This window comes from Wyeomyia smithii, chromosome 3 (assembly GCF_029784165.1).
Source record: "Wyeomyia smithii strain HCP4-BCI-WySm-NY-G18 chromosome 3, ASM2978416v1, whole genome shotgun sequence".
NCBI lineage: Eukaryota > Metazoa > Arthropoda > Insecta > Diptera > Culicidae > Wyeomyia > Wyeomyia smithii.
The window spans coordinates 198,312,047-198,327,333 of NC_073696.1; the positions used below are offsets into that span (position 1 = coordinate 198,312,047).

At 41.5% G+C, this 15,287-nt stretch overlaps 2 protein-coding genes across 6 annotated transcripts in view; both read left to right on the forward strand.

Moving 5' to 3' along the window:
* Nucleotides 1-15,287, forward strand: part of LOC129731365 (calcium uptake protein 3, mitochondrial) — a 176,328-nt gene that overhangs the window by 83,930 nt on the left and 77,111 nt on the right. The gene's annotated exons all lie outside the window — the stretch shown is intronic.
* LOC129731364 (probable maltase) lies at nt 7,126-9,441 on the forward strand. Its single transcript, XM_055691271.1, has 3 exons — nt 7,126-8,246; nt 8,305-8,900; nt 8,967-9,441. The coding sequence occupies exons 1-3, from the start codon at nt 7,188-7,190 to the stop codon at nt 9,046-9,048; spliced, it is 1,737 nt and encodes a 578-aa protein (XP_055547246.1). The 5' UTR covers nt 7,126-7,187; the 3' UTR covers nt 9,049-9,441.

Consider the following 15,287-nt stretch of genomic DNA (forward strand, 5'->3'; position numbering starts at 1 on the left):
CTTGAAACCCCCCCCCCATATTAAAATATTTATCGTTTGTTTGCGGTAGAGCGTAACGCTCCCGCAAAATGGACGACATGCAGGTGCAACTTTTCCTGGATGCGGAAACAAACGGGGAAGAAATTGAAATTTCTCCCATCAGCTCACCCCTACCTTCCCCTGTGCCCTCCCCTTTGCCAAGTCCTGTACCAAGAGTACCGGAAGTACGGGTAAAAGCTTACCCAGATGCCGCTGGCGGTCCCTACGTTGTTTTTTTCCGGCCCATAAAGAAGCCATTGAATATTATTCAAATTGGCAAAGACCTGGCAAAACATTTTTCGGCCGTAACCGAGATTACGAAGGTGAGGCCGAACAAACTGCGAGTTGTCGTGAGTAGCTTGAAGCAAGCAAACGAGATTGCTGGCTACGAGCTCTTCACGAGAGAGTATCGCGTGTACATCCCTGCCAAGGATGTAGAAATCGACGGTGTGGTTACCGAGGGGAATCTCACTGTCGATGACATTTTGCGTCATGGAGTCGGCTGTTTTAAAAACCCCTTGATGCAAAGTGTAAAGATACTGGATTGCAAGCAATTGCATTCAGTATCCGGATTCCTTCCGAGTAACATTCGCCGGATCCGCGCTGCCAAACTACGTCCGCTTGGACAGGGTACGTCTACCTGTACGCCTGTTTGTACCGCGGGTCATGCATCGCCAAAACTGTAAGCAGTTAGGTCACACAGCCACCTACTGCTGCAACAAGGCACGCTGTAGCAAGTGCGGAGGCAATCATGCTGAGAACGCTTGCAGTGGGGATACTGAAAAGTGCCTTTATTGCGAGGGAACTCGGCATGACCTTCCGGCATGTCCCGCGTACAAACTGAGCGGGGAAAAAATTAAGCGTTCCCTTAAGGAACGATCAAAGCGCTCTTTTGCAGAAATGCTTAAGAGGGCTGAGCCACCCTCGACAGGAAACATCTTTTCCTTCTTGCCAACTGATGAGGATACATCTGACGATCCCGTCGAAGGGTGTTCCTATGCCTTGCCAGAGGGATCTAGGAAGAGGAGAATGCTCAACTCTCCTAAACTTTCTCGCAAAGGTCGTAAGATAACCCCTAGCGGAATGACCAATAAGACAACACAAAAAGGAAGCGGTGAAGAAAAACCGAAGCAAGTACCCCCCGGTTTTAATTTCAAATCAAACCAGGAGTACCCACCGCTTCCTGGGGCACCAAAAACCCCTCGTGCACCCATTTCTCGATCAAAAGACATAAAAGAAACAGGGTTCATAAAATTCTCTGATATTGTGGACTGGATATTTAAAACATTCAACATACCAGATCCCCTTCAAAACATTCTTCTTGCCCTTCTCCCTACAGTGAAAACCTTTTTGAAGCAACTCACAGCAACTTGGCCCCTCATTTCAGCTATCGTATCTTTCGATGACTAATACGTCGAAAGAGGTTAGGAATTTTGTCACTGTGTTACAGTGGAACTGCAGAAGTATCATTCCCAAATTTGATTTATTTTCACATTTGATAAACACATACAATTGTGATGCGTTCGCGCTCTGTGAAACTTTTCTCAATTCAAATGACCAACTTAATTTCCACGATTTTAACATCATTCGTCGAGATCGAGACTCACACGGTGGAGGGGTACTTTTAGGGATCAAAAAGTGCTATTCTTTTTTCAGAATCGACCTCCCCTCGATCTCGAATATTGAAGTTGTTGCCATCCAAACGAATATGAATGGAAAAGACCTTTGCCTTGTTTCATTATATATTCCCCCATCCGCGCGGATTGAACAGAAGCAACTCCTTGATATAGCAGAATTGCTTCCCGCACCTTTTTTGATTTTGGGAGATTTTAACTCTCACTGTTCGCTATGGGGGTCGCTGTACGACGACAACCGATCTTCTTTAATTTGTAACTTGATCGACGACTTCAATATGACACTTTTGAATACTGGGGAAGCGACACGTGTACCTAATCCTCAAGCACGTGAAAGCGTGCTTGACCTATCCCTCTGCTCGACATCACTAGCGTTAGATTGCCAGTGGAAAGTAATCAACGATTCCCACGGTAGTGATCATCTTCCAATCGTTATATCAATTGCTAATGGTTCAACTCCCCCGAACCCAATCAATATTTCCTACGACCTTACACGTAATATTGATTGGAAGCGTTATGAGTCTATTATAGCGGAATCTATCGAAGAATACGCGTTCTTAGCTGGCTTGATAATCGACGCCGCGACTCAAGCTCAGACAAAACCGATACCCGGGGTAACGATTAGACAGCGCCCTCCGAACAAATGGTGGGACAAAGAGTGCTCTGAGCTGTACGCGCGAAGGTCCGCGGCGTATAAGGACTACCGGGAGTACGGCACTGTCAACCTACTTCGAAAGTACGAGGCACTGGGCAGGCAGATGAAGAGCTTAGTAAAGGCGAAAAAACGCGGGTACTGGCGGCGGTTCGTAAACGCGTTGTCGAGGGAAACAGCGATGAGCACTCTTTGGGATACCGCCAGGCGCATGCGGAACCGTGACGTTTCGAATGAGAGTGAGGAGTATTCAGATCGCTGGATACTCGATTTTGCCAAAAAGGTCTGTCCGGACTCTGTACCGGAACAGAAAACCTTTCGCGACGCGTTATTAGTAACTACGGAAGAGCCTCCATTTTCGATGTTGGAATTTTCAGTGGCTCTCCTGTCGTGCAACAATAAGGCTCCAGGGTTAGATAGAATAAAATTCAACCTGTTGAAGAATCTACCCGACTCTGCAAAAAGACGCTTGTTGAATTTGTTCAACAAGTTTCTCGAGCTAAATATTGTTCCGCATGACTGGAGGGAGGTAAAAGTCATTGCTATTCGGAAACCCGGGAAACCTGCCTCTGATCACAATTCATATAGGTCGATTGCGATGCTCTCTTGCCTCCGGAAATTAATGGAGAAAATGATCCTCTTACGGTTAGACAAATGGGTCGAAACAAACGGTTTACTTTCAGATACTCAATTTGGCTTTCGCCGGGGCAAAGGGACGAAGCGTTGCTTTCTACTGAAATTCAACTCGCATTTGCTCGAAAAGAGCAAATGGCTTCTGCGTTCTTGGATATTAAGGGGGCTTTTGACTCTGTCTCTGTAGAAGTTTTAAGCGTGAAACTTCATTCGCAGGGACTTTCACCAAATTTGAATAATTTTTTGCTCAATTTGTTGTCAGAAAAGCATATGTATTTCTCACATGGCGATTCGACAACTTCCCGAATTAGTTACATGGGTCTTCCCCAGGGCTCATGTTTAAGTCCTCTCTTATATAATTTTTACGTCAATGACATCGATGAATGTCTTGCAAATTCATGCACGCTAAGGCAACTTGCAGACGATAGCGTTGTATCCATTACTGGTAGCGAGGCTAGCGATCTGCAAGGACCATTGCAAGATTAATTTTCTTCGTACGATTACCGGAATCTGGTTGGGAGCCCACCCAGGAGACCTTCTAAGGCTTTACCAAACAACGATATTGTCAGTTCTTGAGTACGGCTGTTTCTGCTTTCGCTCCGCCGTGAACACGCACATTATAAAATTAGAGAGAATACAATATCGTTGTTTGCGTATTGCCTTGGGTTGCATGCAGTCGACCCATACGATGAGTCTTGAAGTGTTAGCGGGTATTCTTCCGTTGAAACATCGTTTTTGGAATCTCTCTTACCGGTTGCTAATTCGATGCACAGTTATGAACCCATTAGTAATTGAAAATTTCGAGTGGTTGGTCGTCCTTCAATCTCAATCCAGATTTATGACTTTATATTTTGACTATATGGCTCAAGATATTAATCCTTCTTCATACGATTCCTCCAATGTCGCACTTTAAGATACTTCTAATAATGCTATATTCTTCGACACCACCATGAAACAAGACATTTCTGGTATCCCGGATCAATTGCGACCCCAAGAGATCCCTAAGATTTTTCCAATAAGTTTAAACATGTTAGTTATGATAGAAGGTTTTACACTGACGGATCTAATCTAGATGAGTCCACTGGCTTCGGTGTTTTCCACGAAAATTTTACCGCCTCCTACAAACTCGATGCTCCTGCTTCCGTGTACGTCGCAGAACTTGCTGCTATTCAGTACTCTCTTGGAATCATCGAAACCCTACCCATAGACCACTACTTCATCTTCACAGATAGTCTCAGTGCCATTGAGGCTCTGCGATCGATGAAGCCTGTGAAGCACACCCCGTATTTCCTGGGGAAAACACGGCGGTTTTTAAGGACTTTAACAGATAAAAATTACCGGGTTACCTTAGCGTGGGTCCCTTCTCATTGCTCGATTCCGGGTAATGAAAAGGCTGACTCTTTAGCTAAGGTGGGTGCTATTGATGGCGATATTTATGAAAGACTAATTGCTTATGATGAATTTTATAGCATTTTGCGTCAGAGAACACTCAACAGTTGGTAATCATCATGGAACTCAGATGAACTGGGACGGTGGCTACATTCCATTTTTCCTAAGGTATCGACGAAAGCATGGTTCAAGGGGTTGGATGTAGGTCGGGACTTCATTCGCGTGATGTCCAGACTTATGTCCAATCACTACACGTTAAACACGCATCTCTTTCGTATAGGGCTTGTAGACAGTAATCACTGCGTTTGTGGCGATGGCTACCATGACATCGAGCATGTTGTTTGGTCGTGTGCCGAATTCTGTGATGTTAGGTCCAAGCTTATAAATTCCCTCCGGGCCCGAGGAAAACAACCGAACGTACCCGTTAGAGACATTCGGGGAAGCGGTGATCTCCAGTACATGACACAACTGTACTGTTATTTGAAAAAGACTGACATTAAAATTTAATATTCTTTTGTCTATTTGTCAGAATACCCGTATACGACGCTGGAGACACGAACACGAAGAGCCTAAATCTATGTTTAAAAAACAAAAAAGAACACCAGTCGAAACACAAATAGATCGTATATCTTAATTAGTTTTAAGCAAGAATTGTATCTCCCCTCCTCTCACCTTAAATCCCCACTAGCTCGTAGTCGGCCGCGAGAATAAAAAAAAGGCCTCCCCCTTTTCCCTGCTAACGTAGAATTAATACGAATTGTACTTGGCTCAGTAAAACAGAAAATGTATCGTGCCGTGTCAAATAAACTAATTTTAAACCAACAAAAACTAATAAAAATCATGCAAACAATAAAATGATCAGTTTCATAAAACTGAAAAGAAATGAATTTTTTTTTGTTTCAAATATGACTTATCTAGAGCTAATATGTCGTAAGAGAATAAAATACGTAACGCTTGATAAAAAAGGACAAAAATAGAAAAAATGAAATTCTGAAATATTTTTGAAAATTTAAAAATAAAAAAAGTAAATATGTAAGTAAAAATAATTTCAAAAATAAAAAAAAAATTTATAATAAAAAATAAATTTTTAAAAGTTTCAGAATGTGAATACAAACTAGTTGACAAATCAAAATACACTTATCAAAATTTTACTTAACATTTGACTGCAATTACATCAGGAATAACTACAATATATATATATATATATATATATATATATATATATATATATATATATATATATATATATATATATATATATATATATATATATATATATATATATATATATATATATATATATATATATATATATATATTTTTTTTTTTTTTTTTTTTTTTTGTAAGAAATGTGTATTTGACTTTTAGGGGGATGAGTCAAAAATGGATTCTTATTTGTTCGAAAACATAAAATCATTTATGTAAAAAAATTCTCTGATTCGATTATATATAAAATTTGATTATATATAGTGAAAACAATCGAGACTTTATATAATCGAGTTCGACCTGTATAAGCAGAAAAAAATACAAAACTGACAAACATGCATAAAAATGACAAAAAAGTACAAATATTCCGAAGAAGATAAAATATTAAGAAAATACAGCAATTATGAACATGATGAAAATGGCAAAAAATACAAATGTGACGAAAATAATTACAATCACGAAAAAATCAATATTTAAAATCAATATCGATATGTGACAAAAAATATATGAATGATTTACAAAATAATAAAAAAAGTAAACATTGTAAAAACGATGCAAATGGTAAAACTCATCAATATGGTGAAAATAAAAAGAATGAATAAACAAACATAAGTGAAATAATTATTGAAAGGTTAACTATTGAGATAAATATTTATGTTATTGAAAAAAGCGTTCTACTCAATGTTATTATAGTATCTATCTGTATCTGTATAGTATGGAAATAATTAATTTAAAGAACCGACCATTTACATTTTGTTTATTTGCCCAAAAAAATAACCTGTGCCAAATTTCAGCTCATTCAGACATGGTTTAGGGGTACCTCGAAGCGCCTTAAATTTCAGAGTTTTGAAATTAACATTCCTTATAGAAAATTATGTTATGCCTAAAAAACATTAAAATGATTTACTTGTGGTTTAGTGAATCAGTTTAATGTTTATTAGGCACTTTGAACTAGTTTTTTTCTAGGGATGTCCATTTTCGAGTGTCAAATCATCAAAACTTTGAACACTTAGAGTCATATTTCCAGTTCGCTTATTTTTCGCTTTCCCTACTGCACACATTGTCTGCTTAATGAACTTAGAGGCACCCCTAAATTATGTTCGATTGAGCTAAAATTTTATGCAGATCATTTTTTTAGGTCAATAAACAAAAGACATGGTCGGTGACATAGCCCTTTTAGATGCCACCCTAATCTGTACGTACCAGAAAAAAAATTTTTGTTTCGATCGATAGTTTTAAAATTAAAACCAAGAAATCGAATGAAATGTCTCACATTCTTACACATTGCTTTAATATTTTACGGATATAATAATGTAACACGCAACCCGGTGTGTTCTATCCTGGACACACCTATGAGTACAATGTTAACCCTCGTTATTCATATCGTGGTAAAAAACCGTGAAGTCCAGCAAAATAATTGTGTAATATTCCGTCCTTCCGCAGTATCTGAATAGCGAGATATCAAACATCAAATATCGAAAAGGTTTCGAGTTTTAAGCAAACCTCACTATCATCTGTTTGTTCATTTATCTACACCTTCAGGAACAACTTTGTGCCGGTGTGATATTGAATAGTTCCTGCTCATATAAAAATGGCTCAACAGCCCAGATTGAAGTTAGTCGTGTATCAAATTAGCAGAGAAATCGCGAAACAAAATGCGACTTTTAGTGTGCGCTGTATTTTTTGCAATCGGTGGTGTTCTGACGGAGAATGATTGGTGGAAACATGCAAACTTTTATCAGATCTATCCACGGTCCTTCAAAGACAGCGATGGCGATGGCGTGGGTGATCTTCGCGGAGTGATGGAAAAAGTTGGCTACCTTAAGCACGAACTGGGCTTAGACGCTATCTGGCTGTCGCCGATATTTAAATCTCCCATGGCAGATTTTGGCTATGATATATCTGATTTTTTGGATATTCACGAAGAATTCGGAACGATCGCAGATTTGGAGGCCCTCGCTGCGGAGTGTAAAAAGCAAAATTTGAAGCTTATTTTAGATTTTGTTCCTAACCACAGCAGTGATGAGCATGAGTTCTTCAAGAAGTCGGAAGCCAAAGATCCGGAATACGCAGATTATTACGTGTGGCACCCGGGTAAGCTATTAGCCAATGGAACGCGCGTTCCACCTTCCAACTGGATTAGTGTTTTTCGTGGCAGTGCCTGGCAGTGGAGTGACAAACGCAAAGAGTACTATCTTCACCAATTTGTAGCCAAACAACCCGATCTGAATTACCGAAATCAGAAAGTGGTTGAAGATATGAAAAATGTTCTGCGGTTTTGGTTGGGAAAAGGTGTCAGTGGTTTTCGGATTGATGCTTTGCCGTATCTTTTTGAAACCCAAGCGGTTAACGGGGTCTATCCAGATGAAATGAAGAGCGGTGACACGGACGATCCTGATAACCCAGCGTATCTTGTGCACACACATACTCAAAATCTAGATGAAACGTTCGACATGGTGTTCCAGTGGCGAGCTGTGCTCGATGAGGTCAAAGCTGCTCAGAATTCGGAAGATCTGGTACTGATGGTGGAAGCTTACACCTCTTTAGCCAACATTATTAGAATCTACGGAAATGACCAACAGGAAGGAGCCCAAGTACCATTCAATTTCGAAGTCCTGAGCTACACCTATAAGCACAGCACCGGCAAAGACTTTTACGACAACATCAAGCGGTTCTTGAATGTCTTGCCTAGTAACCGCTTTGCAAACTGGGTTGTAAGTTTTCTCCTATTTCCACTTTAATCTGAATATTCCAGCAGCTATTTTCTTTCAGCTTGGAAACCACGATAATAAACGCTTGGCTTCTCGCCTGGGTGTAGAGCGGGCAGATTTGTACAACATTGCGCTCAATACCTTACCCGGGATTGCAGTTACGTACAACGGAGAGGAACTCGCCATGGAAGATGTGTACATTCCGTGGAGCGAGACAGTCGATCCAGCTGCGTGTAATTCCAACCCTAGGGACTTTCTGATGTACTCTCGCGACCCGGCAAGAACGCCATTCCACTGGGATGCAACCACCAGTGCAGGTTTCTCCACCAATCCCAAAACCTGGCTGCCGGTGTCACCATACTACAAACAAAACAACTACAAACTTCAAACGATGGCTCCAAGAAGTCATGTTAAAATTTTTAAAACATTACTAAGATTACGAAAGCAACGAACACTTCGCGAGGGTACATTCGACATGAAACTGCTGAACGACAATCTGATTGTGTACAAACGGGAACTGGCCGACGTTAGCACCATCGTTGTCATTTTGAATTTCGCCAAGCAATCGCAAACCGTTAATCTGTCGGAGGCGTTTGACGGACTGCCACTGGAATTCGAGATCGTAACTTCCTCGATGCAGACAAATTACGTCGATGGGTGAGTTTCACATTAACGTTAGGTCTATGAATTTGCAAACAGTATAGCGTTGACTTTGCGTTGCAGCTCGATTCTGGATCGTGACCAAGTGCCGCTCCCCGCGGAAGCCGCCATCGTTTTGGAGGGGAAAGTGACAAATGGAGTGTGATTGAAATAATTGAATTGAGCTAAACGAAAAGAAGAAAGTGTATGATAGAACGATCGAAAGGTGACATTTGGCAAACATAAGGCACATCAACTCTATTGATCGAAATTAATAGTAGAATAGATGGTGATGAGTAAGATGTCATGTAATTTTCAGAAGGAATAGGTTTCAGTCAATGAATATGTTATTTAAACCACGTGAACTAAATAAACCATATTCTTCCGCGTGTCTACTAGAATCTAATTATAATGTAATTACTAACGAAAGCGTTTAGAGTCCAGTGCAAACCATGTGTTTTTCTTCTTATATTGATTTTTAACATGGTTGTTGTCATCTAATATTATTCCGTCATGTTAGGAGTTATTATTTTGTGATCATTAAAAGGCAATTCTATCATTTTAATTCATTTTAATAATGCAGCACAACAAAACGCACGAAATATTCGGTAGAAATCGGTAACACCAAGAATTACAGGGTGATCAATAAGTTTGGATGCACTTTAAAAATGTTTTAAAAAATCGAGATACAAGACATTCTTTTCTCAGTCAATTTTTATTGAGGCAATGCTTATTGAGAACTTTCGTGACATATTAGCAAGGAGAAAAATCCCCCTACCCCCCTTTGTGCTGTATGACGAGTTTGAGAAGTTTCTCGAAAGAATCGCACACAGGTGCGTCCCCCTGGTCCATTGACATCTCGTCCCTGATCTTGATCTTGGAAACGACCTTCCTAAATTGGTCCATCGTGCTTTATTTATGTTCGCTCTGCTTGGCTAGTACGTACAACCGAACATAAAAATCCAGGGGATTAAGGTCCGGGGCCACAAAGTCGTATCGAGAAAATCAGTCTAATTCTCCCGACACCTCGCTTCGCCATGTGGTCCGATGCACCGTCCTGCTAAGAGACGTAATGATCCTTCCCTTAGAGTTTCCGAAGTACCGGGGCCACAACTCTCTCCAGAATCTCGGTCTTATAGAACTAGGATTATAGTATTAGAAGAAGCTTCCCACGCCCCGACACGGCCCCCAAACCATCACTAACGCGGCGCTCTGGATCTACGGGATGTTTTTGTTTGAACTGGCCAACATCGGCGCCCGCAGTCGATCATTCTGGGCATTGTGCGGGCGTTTCTTATCAGAAAACACAAACTCCTAAGGGGCCATCCACATACCACATGGACAGATTTTTAACGATTTTGACCCCCCCCCCCTCTCCCCCTCCGTGGACAACTGCCCATATAAATTCTAAAAAAAATGTATGGACCGTGGACATTACCCAACCCCCCCCCCCCCAAAGCTGTCCACGTGGTATGTGGATGGCCCCTAACCTACGTGCCGCGAAAGTTTCAACTTGGTTCTGTCCAGCCTTTTCTCCGTTTTAGCTTCCGTTACCCCTTGAACCTTGCGTTTCTTGTACGGTTTGTATCCCAGCTCCTTCGTCATAATGGTGTGAGCAATCTAGATCAACACATCCAGGTCAGCAGCGGTCTTCCGGATCGAGCGGTTCATTTTTCGACGTACCCGCTCCGTCACCACCTTGATGGCTGCTGGCGTCCTTGCCGAATGCGGGTACCCGGAGCCGCCGGACGATGGTATAGATGAAATTCCGCTTCACCTCGCAGGATTTCAACCACCGGAATATGTCGCGAGGTCGCTGCTCATCTCTCTCAAGCAACTCCACTACGACTCCGTCGTACTCCTTCTTCGTGTGCGGTGAAGTCGGAGGTGTGGCAATTTGTAGTACATACTTTGCACGCGAAGATATTCGGCAACACACATAGCAATTAGAAACATTCTAATGGCGAAGGCTGCTCTTAGATCGACCATACTCTGGTTGACAGACGGCATTCCTCAGAAGTTATCGATATGCGGTCCTTCTGAGTCCCATACGTCAACTCAGTGCACCTCGTGGTCATAACGATTTTATAAAGTTGTAGACGAAATCAGAAACTGGACTGTGCCAATCCCTGCTCTGTGCAACGTCAGGGAAGGGAACCTGATAACCATGAGACTGGTTGCCATGCGTTGGAAACAACATTTCAAGGTGTTGTTGAACGACGAAGAGGATAGAGCCCTGGACAAACACAAGAGAGATATAGAGGAGATAGAAGTTGTGAATCGGCCAAGCTAGGACGCAGTCAGGGAAGCTTGTGAAGAACTCAAAAAAGGCCTCTTAGTCGAACATTTTGAAGCAGGAAGTGAGCACCTATTGCGTGCAACCCGTCAACTGACCTTAAAATTGTGGGTCAGAGGCAAACTACCAGCAGACTGCTCAGACAGACTCATTTGTCTAGTTTATAAAAACAGCAATAATCGAAACATATCACTCCTTAGCTCTGCATATAAGACTCTCTTCCACATCCTGTTTCATAAACTGAAGTCCTTGACAGGTTCAGAAAAGTAAACTTGCAGATTCATTATTTGTTTGTAGACTTCAAGGCGGCATACGATTCAGTTAGGTGCAACAAGTTATGGCTAATTATGTATGCTTGAACACGGTTTACCAATAAAATAGATTAAACTGGTTCGTGCCACTCTTGACGGTTTATCATGATTTCTTACCCTTTCTACATGTTAGACGATCTGAAGCAGAGTGGCGGGTTCTCGAACTTTTTGTTTAACCTTGCCTTGGAGAGTACCGAAGTATTATATGCTCCTTGGCTTTGTGGCTGATGTTGATATCGTCAGTTTTAACCATAGAGCAGTGGAAGAGCCAATCGTACTTTTTAAAAAGAAGGCATAGAAAATTGGACTTATCATCCACTCTACCAACACAAAGTACATAGTGGCTGGTAGAGAGCGTAAATATTTGTCGAGTCTTGGTACCGAGATTAGGTAGGGGTATCTACACCCAACGCAAACGGGGAACATTTTATTACTTTAGGGCAATTTTTTATTACTTATTGTGTCTTATGACTGCGCATTATACACAAATAGTAATAACCGAAAAGTAACAAAAATTATGACGGGCACACGCTTGTATGTGTTTCTGCAGGAGAACATACAGCCAAGCACCGCAGTGCATGTGTTAGCAAGACTTCACTCGCTGCATTTGTATTGATGCAACGATCAGATTCATTTTTGCTATCTTCATTCACACATAATGAGAATCTCACCCGTCAACCTCAAATGTCTAATTAGAAACACTTTCGTTTCGTCCCCCAGTGTTTACATGAAATGAAAATATGTTATACTGTCTGAACAGAGTTGCCGAAGTTGCGAATATTGTTCTGGATGGGCACGAGTTTTGTATTTTCAAACAGGTGCAAATGAGTTTCCATGAACCAATGAGTATGTGTTTTGGATAGCTTGCAAGAAAGCGAATGTTTTTGTTTTTCTCTAACACAGTTTACAGATCGTGATGTCATTTAAAGACGCATTTCAAGTCTTTGAAATCATCAACGTTTGCATACTCTATGACGGGGAAAATGCTGCTTGGCAGCTCTTGTCATATTCTTTCTCTACTCCGTATGCATACAACGAGCGAACTAATACACGCTCACCGGATGAATTGGAGATTGAAGAAACTTGTAACATGTGCAACATATGCGACGGTGTGTGATTTTTTTTTTACTTAAGATGGAAAGGGAGCAGTTTTTGACAGAAAAAATCTTGCATGTGGTTGAAACGACCATTATTAGATAGTCGTACTCCCGTAACACGTGCTAAATATATGACAGTATGTGTTGTTACTTGACTGGGGAAGAATTTTATTGCCTTTTTAGTAATAGGTTTGTTACCTTAAAGGCAATTTTGCGCTATTGCTTCTAAGGTAATAAGGAAAAGTTTTGCGTGTATAAAGTAGTGTACCTTGGTACTCTCACGACGTGTAACAACGATGTTAGCCACGAAGTGGAGTGACGGATGGCAGCCGCAATTAGGACCATTTACGGTTTTCGTAGCCTGTGCCCCAATTCGGAACTACATGGTTAATAACGTTTTAGAATTGGTATGGAGTTGAGAGGTAACTTCCGAATAAGTTGAACCTCGATGAAGCAAGAGCCCCATATAAGCATGCGCTGAGCTCTCAGGTTCATCGTTGCAAAAGCGGTCGGTTGGAACTTTAAATAATAAAGGGCATGACAGTGTCCAATGAGGAGTTCCATGATGATGCGTAGTTCACTACGAGTTAAACTAAGTAGCCTTTTGGTAACCGCAAGGTTGAGGTAGATAAACTGTTCAGCTTGTCTGCAATCCTGCGCATGTTGCCAATGAGATGCTATTTCTAGCTTTTCCCATGTACTTATTTAGTATTTAATGGTGGATGTGGAGGTTCCCAGAAACGGTTTTTTTTTTTCGTGTATGGACTTCCTCACTGCGACCAGAATCGTAGATCTATTGTGAGATATGCCCGGGTGTATGCTGTATCCCGCACTTCTGTTAATAGCAATACCGCTATTGAGAAGTGGCATGCTTATTATTATTGTTCATCAGTGCTTGTGTGTAATGTTATACTCTTCCTTACACGCTTACTGCTCTACTATACCGATACTCGTTCCTCTTGCCAAATATCACCAATTATAAATTCTCTGGAGAAATTTCGTCGTGCGTCCTTCTGGCCAGTTTAATTGATAAGAGGGACTTATTTTTTGTTAAGAGGAAGTCACGCAAAGGTATTGTAGATTTCAGCGTAAAGGAACTGGTGGGGAGCCTGAGAATAAACCCATGCTTAAAGTCCCTTTTGACATCGGATGGCCTTGTTCTACTAAGATTCGAACCCACGACCATCCGCTTGACAAAGCGGACTCTGTAACCTTGCGGCTACGCAGCTCCCCTTCCCAGAAACGGTTCAGGTCCAATGAATTGCTGAGCAGATCCTTGTCTAGCTAGGCTGCCAGTTTGTTTATTTCCTTCGATTCCGCAGTGACCGGGTCTGGAAACACATGTGGCAGACTTTAATGCCAGTAGTGCAGCCTGATTGTCTGAGAAGAATCCGATTTTCTTATGTCTATGGTTGTATTTTTCCGCAGCCTTATTGCGCCAAGCTCTGCCTCCTTTTTCACATGGAGATGTAGAGGCAGTGAACTAAGCGTGGCTTCCATGGCTGCAGTCGGCGTTGTGCGTCCTCCATAGGATGTAATTGAGGTCCAATTGGCAGACGGTTGTCATCAGCGGTGAGCGACGTCTGTTGTAAGAAAAGATGTCAAATTCGATGAAATCCAAAGTATTCATGATGATGGATTCCATCACATACAGATTCGGACAAAACAGAAGCAACTGCCGCTTCATGTACATGCTGTGTATAGGCCACTTTCATTCAACTGTCAGTCCTTTATTGAAAAATTGGATGCGATTGCAGTATCAACACACCAGGGTGTTTCTAGTGTCATAGTGGAAGATGACAATATTCCTGTAAATTTGCCAGAGTCCAGCTACGATGGAATATCTGAATTTTCTTAATAGCTACAATTACTCTGTTACCAATACATTTCCAACTCAGCCTGCCAGTGGCAACACGTTGGATCACGTCAAATGCTCAGATACCCTGCGATGGAGTGTTATAAACGAAACTTTTACACAGAGATTAGCGTTCACAGTCGTATTGACGATAATGGTTAGCGAACCTGTGGAGAAACGGATTCTTGAGAAGAGAGTCATTAGGCACAACAGATTAGATGAAGCTTTCAGACGGGCCGCCATAAAGCCGTTTGTAACATGTACTAGATGTGTATAACCAGCTAAAGCAACAGTTCACCAGGAAAGTTTTATTAGAAGCTAAAGTCAAAGGTCCATGGATGTCCTCTGAATTATGGAAACTTCTGCATAATGAGGAGAACGTTCTTGTAAGAAATCGGAGAAAACCAAGCGATACTCATCTGAAGTGATTGTTTATTCACATTTGCAAGAAAGTTCAGCATGAGAAGGACCGAGCTAAAAAAGACTACTTCAGTAGGCTTTTTGAAACAAGGGACCAGAAGAGAATGTGGAAAAACCTCAATAAGCTGATGGGTTGTCAAAACGTTGGAGCGGACCAGATTAAACTCGAAGTGGATGACAACATTTCATCTCTCGTCCATTGGTTGCTGAAACCTGCAACAAATTCTTCAGTTCAATTGGGCCCCTAGCTTGCCGCAACCATACACATCAATCCAGACATCAATCGTTTTGGCTCTCTGAACTACCAAAGCAATTCGTTTTTCATAGCACCTACCACAGAGCAAGAGGTAATTTCAATGACAAAAGCCTTAAATGGATCAAAAAGCTGCGGACCAGATGAAATACCTGCATCACTTCTCAAAACAC

Coding starts and splice junctions, on each gene's coding strand:
- LOC129731364 (XM_055691271.1), top strand. CDS start 7,188: ATGCGACTTTTAGTGTGCGCTGTATTTTTTGCAATCGGTGGTGTTCTG. Junction 8,247..8,304: donor ACCGCTTTGCAAACTGGGTT/GTAAGTTTTCTC, acceptor ATTTTCTTTCAG/CTTGGAAACCACGATAATAA. Junction 8,901..8,966: donor CAGACAAATTACGTCGATGG/GTGAGTTTCACA, acceptor TTTGCGTTGCAG/CTCGATTCTGGATCGTGACC.